Source organism: Gymnoscopelus microlampas (genome assembly GCF_963454915.1).
Source record: "Gymnoscopelus microlampas genome assembly, chromosome: 13".
NCBI lineage: Eukaryota > Metazoa > Chordata > Actinopteri > Myctophiformes > Myctophidae > Gymnoscopelus > Gymnoscopelus microlampas.
Window position 1 is genome coordinate 40,058,383 of NC_139950.1, and position 8,788 is coordinate 40,067,170.

Consider the following 8,788-nt stretch of genomic DNA (forward strand, 5'->3'; position numbering starts at 1 on the left):
TAAATAAACCACTTACCGTTATATATTATTTCTAATTAAAAGTAAAATAAGTAAATACATAACTGTCCTGACCGCTCACCCCCACAAAATAAACTTTTATAATGGCAAAACACAAACTGGTAAAATAAATAAACAAACCACTTATTGTTAAATTATTTCTAATTAAAAGTAAAGAATAAATAATTACAGTAACTGCCCTCACCCCCACAAAATCACTGCATGGGCAAACAACACAACTAAGACAGCTATTTACATAAACACACATCTAGCCTATAAACTATTGTTATTTCAATCAATCATTGCTTTTACGAGTTTTAAGAGTATAATCTAAAATCCATGCATGTTTGCGGCACTGCACTTCAATTAAAAGCTGCAAATAATCCTTTCCTTTGTAGCTACAGTATATAGGCTACAGTAGGCTTTGTAAAGCAAATCGAGCATGTTCCCGTATTTATAGAAACAGTGCTTCAAAGGCCTAGGGAGAGAATTAAGCAAATACTATATGTCTACAACATAGACAAGACAAGACATTGACATTTAGTTAATTTTATTTTTAAACTGATGTCAGAAATACTTCTGAACAATAAGCTACCTTCCAATTTAAAAACAAAAGAAATATCCACAGTGAATATAGCAGTAACTTGTAGAGTCCCAAAGCATTAGAAAATTGTTCACGTTGTAGTAAAGTCACTATTTAACATTTGACACTATTTAGCAAGAGAGATGAAAAGTATTTATGTTCAGCAATTAAGAGACAGCAATTAAATACAGCTAATTAAGAAGCTTTAGACTTGGAATGAATATCAAGGTACCCTCGAGGTAGATTTTGAACTAACAATCAATATCATTATCATTTCATTGGTGGAGTACCTTTTTTCTTGTTCAACCTCAACAATGCATTACATTAAAGGCACACTAAGAAAGGCGACATCAAGAACAAGTAAGCAATAGAGAAAATCTTTCACAAACTTTTCAAATAGGCAAACAGTGAAACAGTTCTTCCATACACCAGACACAGTCTTTTAAGGCATGTAACACTAAACAAACAGTAATGGGTTTTTGGTTGTACATAAGGACCAATCAATATCGATCATCCAGTTAATTCCAGGGTACATTCTAATCTAGAACCTGTTGTACTTCCATTTAAAAAAAATACATAGCTTTAATAAAGTGCTCAGCAGTAGATTGTGGTTGCTCAATACTGAAATGAAAAAAGTAAGTTCTTCAGTCGAATAACAAAAGTCCTAAAACTACTTTCAGAGTACCGTTTTATAGAATTAGAGACACCAACAACAGAGAAACACCAGAAAACATGGAAAGATGGAAATAAAAATATTGCCAATGTCAGTGTTTGGTGTTCTACAGTTGTTTCAGAATCTAGTTTATATTCAATTGTACAAAAAAAGTCATTTGGAGACACTGTTTCCAAGTTTTCAGCAAATAATGTCCTTTTTGAGTCTCTGCTCAAACTCTTCTTTGATTCCTTTGAAGGGTTGCCTTGACAATATGCCATACATGCAGTAGCACAGTAGTGTAAGTCACAGACTTATTTCAGTACAAGGTTTCTTCAACAAGTCCATCTGAAAGAGAAAGTAGAAAAAAGTTAGTCAGTAACTTACATGTGTGTCTTACAGACATCTGTAACTAACAAGTTTAAACTTGTGTGTTAATAAATAACACTTTGTGGGAGCAGAAAGATCAGTGTGTGGATCATTATTTCTTGTCTAATATAAAAATCAACAATGATTCAGTAGCTGCATTGTACTGTATATTACCTTGCTGGAGGCTCCGACGTCCATAGTGGTTGAGTTGATACAACCCAGTGTTTTGGTCACGGCTTCCCAGCTGCAAAATGAAGGGAGCCATGGCAATGTTGGCCGGGATAAACTCCTCTCCATTAATTGGGTTCACCGAGGTGGAGGAGAGCCGCCCAGAGGGTCCCTGGCCTACATGCTGGGTCAGGTTCTGTCCGGACACCGAGCCCTGCTGCAGATAGCTGCTGGAGACAACCCCAGGACAGGGCACGTCACTTTTCCCTGTGACCACATCCAGCTCCTTCAGGATCCTGTCAAACACGCCGTCGTCCAGGACCAACTCAGGCTTCAGGTAGGGGACTGTGGAGAGAGCGAGAGGGCGCTCGGGCCAGTCACAGGCGGAGGGCCGGTTTTCCGCGGCCGGCCGTGGCGTGCGATGAACCGGGCTCAGGGCGCGGTACCGGTCAAAGCTACTGGCCAAGGAGGAGATCTGTTGGGCCAGAATACTGATCTCCACCTGCTCCAAGTCATCAAATTCGAAAGACCCCTGTGACGTGGGCGAGGGGTTGGGAGTGAGAAGGCCAGAGGGTAGAGGGAACGCGTCATGGGGAAGGTTATGAGGCTGGAAAAAGCTGCCCTCTTGTGGCCGAACGAGGTGGCTGAACTCCTCTGGATGCAGGGCACAGTCGACCGGGCCGTCACAGGCGTCTGACCCGGTCAGAGAGTCCGGAACTACTCGAGCATTGGCCGCACAGGCATGGAAATTAAAGGTGGGAGACGGGCAGGAACCCGGAGAGTGGGCACGGGTCACGTGGACAGCCTCGTGGTTGAAAGATCGTTCCGCAGCTGCTCGGAGGGACTCGGAGGGTGACGGATGAGGGGGGCATCCAGCCTCAGGTTGGGGGTAGTAGGACAGAGAGTCCTCTGGGGATGACGGCACCTGGTCCGCGTAGCTAAAGCCATCCATCAGAAAGTTGGAGCCAGACTCCTCATTGTGCAGAGGAGAGCTGGAGGATGCTGGACTGTAGGGAGGGGTGAAGAGAGCAGGATTGTGACCCACGGTTCCGTCATCTTCAGAGGAGGTATATGACACATAGTACATGTCGCTGTCCGACAGCCTCTTAATCTTGGCACCTGGTTCCTCGTCATGGCTGCTGGAGGTCCTCTGCCTTTTCGAACCCTTGGCGAGCTCGGAGCCCTCTGCTGGGGCCACGTGTTGAACCGGAGAGGGACTGCTGTGTGCCTGAGATGCTGGCGTGAAAGCGTTGCTGTCGATTTTCCGTGTGAGGAATCTGGCCTCCGTTTCACTGCAAAATGGTTAAAAGAGTTGTTTGTAAGTAACTGTATTCATAGTTTTATACGACAATATTATCAGTCATATTATCAGCTGGAATTGGTGAAAGTGGTTTGTCGTACCTGATGGTGAAGTTGGCGCAACTGATTCTTTGGCTGTCAGACACCTTGGTGGCCTGAATGTAGACCCAGATCCATGAGAGGTCCTTGTGTTGGAGTCTCAACACCATCTCTACCTGTGAGCCTTCATCTGCCTGTACTGAGATCAACGACAAAACATTCATGGTTACTATCATGCACATTCTCGATAACTAGATCTCACTATATTCACTAAAAGGCAAATGTATCTCATCCCAAACTGCTCTGAATGAATGCCAGATTTACATAATACAGTGGAAGTACAATTGTCATTTTGTATTTTTTCTAAATAATATGTCAGCTATATCAATATATCATCATTTAGAAAGTGTGTGGTAAATAAATGTTAAAAAAACATTACAATATTTACATTCCCCCAAACATTTTCTTAATCTAATCAATTGGCATTGCATAATGTTTTTAACAACATAATGTTACATCATCAAACCTATACAAGATCTATAGGCCTACTTACTCAAACTTTTATGAGAGCTTGCACTTAAGGAGAGGTCCTCAGGGTGCAGAAGGCTGTACCATGATCGGCCAGACATTTCTTCAACCGAATAGCCCAGCAGACAGAAAACACTGGGGAAAATAAAGAGGTATTAACATCTAAAATAGAAACAGGGGATCTCAGTAAACATTGAACAAACAAAAACATAGATTACATGCAATCAGAATGGTGCCTGTCCTCTACCTGTCTGATATCTGTGTGAAGGTCATATCTGGATTGTGAACACTGTCGAAGCTGTGAGAGGAGTCGGTACGCTGCAGACGGTTGACGGTGGGCATACAGAGGGCGACAAACAGGGATTCATCAGTGAGATGGGCTGCTGAGGACGCTGAAGGATGGAAGCTCCCTCGGACCAGCATGGAACAGCCTGAACAGCCATGTTGGAGCTTGAAGGCCTTTGACGTGTGCATACAGCATACAAAGCTCCTCTCTGGAAAGGCAAATCGTGACCAGGATTAGTTCAGGCAATGTTAGCTGTTTTTGGCCTGTAAATTAAGGTTGTCATTACTGATGTTACTGGAACATTACAAGCTAGTCAGTATTTACCTGTTGACGCATTGGTGCCAAACTCAAAGTTTGATTTAACAGTATCAATGTCAGACTGCTCCACCATGTCATATATAGAGTCTCCCTGCAATACATCCACCTGGAAGGAAGAGGATTCCACATTAGCCACCAAGAACAATTAAATGAGAAGCAACTGGTGGGAATGTGCGTGCAAATTTTCACAGAAATCGCACGCTGCGTTCGTGATTTGAGGCATTTTGTTTCGGAGCACTCCTGCAAAGCCAATCATAGCCAATCAGGATGTAATATGAAAAATCTGAAAGACCTGTTTGGTTTAATGACTATAGAGATACTGTTTACCGATTTGCGTGATGTTTGGACAAAATCTGTAAAAAAAAAAGCGTTTTGCAAAAAACGGCCTCCTGGTGGCGCTATAACAGGCCCTTGTGAAACGGGCCTGCAGGCATCCAGGGAGTGTGTGTGCACAGTTTTGCTTCGATCAAGCCAACGGTGCCGGAGATTAGCTGTTCACAGACGACATACTGTACACGGACGGACAGGGTGCAAAACATACTCTCTCCCCATGCCTTCGGCCTGGCGGAGACAATAACTGAACTAAAAGAAGCCCAAAATAGGATCCAAATGAGCGGTAATGAAAAGGAAGCCAATGAAAATGTATAATCAGGGCTGAACTGATATAGCCTTCTCACCATGGACAGACCCAGATAATCAGCCACATTTTCCGACACATAGACCAACTTCCCCCGGGCGGTGGTGACCAGGATAAAGCCGTGCAGGGCTTGCAGAAAGGCCTGGTATGGGAGAGAGCAGTCAGATGGCTGGCCGTCTGGAAATCCTAGGGGAGGAAAAGAACCAGCCTGGATTTAGCATACTGTACGTCACCCACACATCTCCACAGGAGGCCCCATCCCCTGGCTTTGGTGCATTCCCTACTAGGTGACATAATACCATCTGGTTCAAAAGTGGTACAGAGTGGTATTACCGCAAGTGGTACTGCTGCCCAAAGCTCATAAGCGCACTATCTCTCCCGGCCAAGCGGGCTTACACTGTCTTATCTCAGCAGTAGAAATGTGGTCTATTATGTGGGTTTGAATCCCGGGGTGGGAAATAGAAATGATGGATTGCAGCTTTAACCACTTAAACTCTCGTGCCTGTTGGGCAGAAACGTTAAATTTCCGCATTTTAACTTTTTATGTTTTTTTGGGGGGGGTAAATGAATGTCATACTTCATCATACAAGAGTAACCAGTAATGAAAATGGCAGATCTACAAGCTCACAACGCATCACAATGTGATGCTTTGTGAGCTTGTAGATTGGCTATTTTCACTATCTTAAAATAAGATTACAAAATTAAATAATACCAAAAAATGAATAATTTTGGACATGCAAAGTTTCCACCCTACAACAACTACAGGGTCCTTCAGCCAGGGGTCTATAATACTTACCCCCCTTTAAACCAAACCTCTGCCGAATAATAGCCAAACTACAAGCTCTGAGTTTGTAGATCTAGTATTTTTGCCAAATATTCAGCTATTTTCACCTAATTCGCCTGAAATGCCCAGTATAGGGATGGTATGGATTGAAGTGGTTCAACTAAAACTTGACTGAAACTCCTTTTTAAATCCCTATACTTGAATTCAATTAAAACACCTAAAAAAATGTAATAATAGTAATAACAACAACAACAACAACAACAAGAACTACAACAACAACACAAATGTGTGTAGAAAATGTGGTTAAGTTTGAAGACTCACCCTGGAAGAGGACAGTCTTCCTGATGTAGGCGCAGATGGCAGCCATGGAGTGCAGGTAGGAGAGGCGTTCTTGCTCCTCCTGGTTGATGCCGGGCAGGAGAGCACGCATGCTCCTGATCTCGCTGTTGATGTGGTCCCGCCGAGCTTTGGACGCCCCTTTGGTGGACCTGTGTGAGACCATGGTTCAGTCAGTGTCAGGTCAGGGCTGGATGGATGAGCCAGGAAACTAACAATGAAGACCAGGGAGCAGGGAAGTTCCAAACTTCTCTCTCTCTCTCTCTACTGCATCTCACAAAATCTAACTGACTAACATTATTTGCCACGTAGCAAGCCTGCACTGAGGAATGGCATTCAAATTTAATTAATTAACAAATATTTTTTTCCTCAAACAACACTAAACCTAAGCCATCTGTTGTGACAGCACTCCTTTTTTTTAAGTGATGGAGTCTCTTCCACAGAAGCTGCACTGGACTTTGAATATCAAAGGTTGGGTTCCTATGGTAACTGTCTGCAGCCAGAGATGAGGGCTCTTAGAGCTGTGTGTATGTGTGTGTGTCTCTGTGATCAGTGTCTGTCTGGGCCCTTCCACAGAGAACCTGTGGCTTTTATAGCCGCAAGTGCTTCAGCGTGGGCGTCCAGCAACACACGGGGAGGCTGGGCTTACAGCCTGCTCCTCCGCTGCCATATAAAGTGTCCTCTTGGAGCCTCTCACGCCCAACGTCAGAGAGAAGCACAGACACAAAACGTGCCACAAAAGGAGAGATGATGATCAATCAGAGGCTAATTTATTTATACCTGCGACGTCGCGTTTTTTTCTGTTGAAAACGGTCGTAGCGTAGCCTACGATTTGGGCTTTTTATAAACAAGCACTTTGGAGATGTTTTTGCAGCCTGTTTCTGTGGATAATTTATCCTGATTGAGTTAGTGGGTAAATACACTGACGTTGTTGATGCACTTGAGTTCACACATCGTTACTTATAGCCTCATAGCGTTATTGCCTTTTTGCCAAATTGACATTTCTGCCTCAGGCAAGAAATAATGATTTTTGAATGTAACAAGCATTCTGATGAGGCTGAGAACATTGCCAATAAGCATGAATCAGCAGCACAGCAGTGTTAGGAGAGTAGAGTTAAGCAGATATAAATAAAGGCAGATAAACATGACTTAGGAAAAAATAGTTTTTTTCCCTCAAGTCACCTGGATGACTTCAGCAGAAAGTGATGTTTTATTATTTAAAGAGATTTAAAGAATTATGCTATGAGGCTATCGACGTCATCCATTTAGCCTAAAACAGTAAATTGGTAAAATTGTTGTAGCCAAATAGCGGCACCAACTTTGATTTAGGGCTTCGATCGCGTCGGTTAGTGCAGTGGTTTTCAACCAGTGGTCCGGGGACCACCAGTGGTCCTTGAGATGAGGGGGTTCTAGGTGGTCCCCAGCTAAATAATGGAGAGTTGGTAACCAAATGGACCCTTATTAGATCTTTAACTCTTGAGAGCGTAAAATGAAACCAAATGGACCCGTAAGGGTCCATTTGGTTTCATTTGACGCTCTCAAGAGTTAAATTATTGTTGAGCATCTTAACTTAACTTAATTTACAAGAAGTCTGCACAATTAGAGAATGTAGAAGAATTGTTATTTGATCAACGTCTGCCTGTCATCTCTCCTATGGTGCCAACATCAATAGGCTACAACATGGGATTGTGGACAAAATCGTATCCAACGACAAACACAATTTTTGGGGTCTGAGAGTCTAAATCTCATCAAATGGTGGTCCTTATTTGGCTCAAATGCCCAATAAATAATGGTCCTTGATGTGGAAAAAGGTTGAAAAGCACCGGGTTATAGTGTCTGAGGAGAGTTGCTTTGATTCGGCCACTAGAGGACCTCTAGAGGACGTGCACCAAAGGCTTAATGAGGCTCCACAGATCTCTCACTGACCTGGATCTCTTGCAGACTGAGACTCCTCGGAGGTTCTTCTGATCCCCAACAGTCACATAATGTGAGGAGCATGGAGAGCTTACTTTACATCTTCTGCAAACAGTCATCCTGAGGGGTGGTTTGGTCACCTGATCAATCTATAAAAAGAGATGTCAGGTCATTAGAAAGCAGTGATATGCAAATTGGTCATACATAATGCATTTCTTTTTTCAACACACAAAACAAAAGACAAACAAATAGACATCGCATAATATGTTGCCAGACATCTTGTGTTAAAAAAAATAAAAGGACAAATGCTGTTCTATGTTAATAGGAGATTGCATACAAAAAACAGTACATTTTTGGTCACAACTTAAGTAAAAAAGTGGGAGTAACATTGAACAATAAAGAATAAAAACAAAAAGGGAGAGTTTAGTTTGTTTCATTCTTTCAAACAAGCAGTTTCATTTTTTATATTATCCCACTTATGCCTTCTCCTTAAAAAATATACATAATGGATTTTATACACTTTCATGGAACATAATAACGGTTTGAATAAAAATAAAATAAAACCCATACAAACAAGAATGTCAGATAGTGTGTCCTACCTTTGCAGGGATGCTTGTGTGTCTTAACCTCAGTGTCTCCTCCTTTTATATAGTGTGTGTCAGGACTCAGGATCAACCTGATACCTTTGTTTAAACTCAGTGGGGGAATAGAAAGGGGGGGCCATCATGTTACTTGTTGTGACGCACTGGCAAAATGATGGAGGGATAATAACTCTTCATTACGTGAGCACTAAAAATAACTCATCAAAACCCCACTGACTGGTGCGCACAATTATAGTGGCATATGGTCTAATTGACAATTAAACAGGCTATAGCCCT

General features: G+C 42.5%; 1 protein-coding gene across 1 annotated transcript; it reads right to left on the minus strand.

The window, feature by feature from the left end:
- Positions 1–1,551: 1,551 nt before the first annotated feature.
- Positions 1,552–6,162, minus strand: npas4l (neuronal PAS domain protein 4 like; the record flags this gene model as incomplete). The annotated part of the gene is made up of 8 exons (XM_084076120.1): positions 1,552–1,580; positions 1,776–3,061; positions 3,171–3,306; positions 3,661–3,770; positions 3,883–4,129; positions 4,246–4,345; positions 4,917–5,062; positions 5,982–6,162. The coding sequence occupies 8 exons, from the start codon at positions 6,160–6,162 to the stop codon at positions 1,552–1,554; spliced, it is 2,235 nt and encodes a 744-aa protein (XP_083932246.1).
- Positions 6,163–8,788: the final 2,626 nt, after the last annotated feature.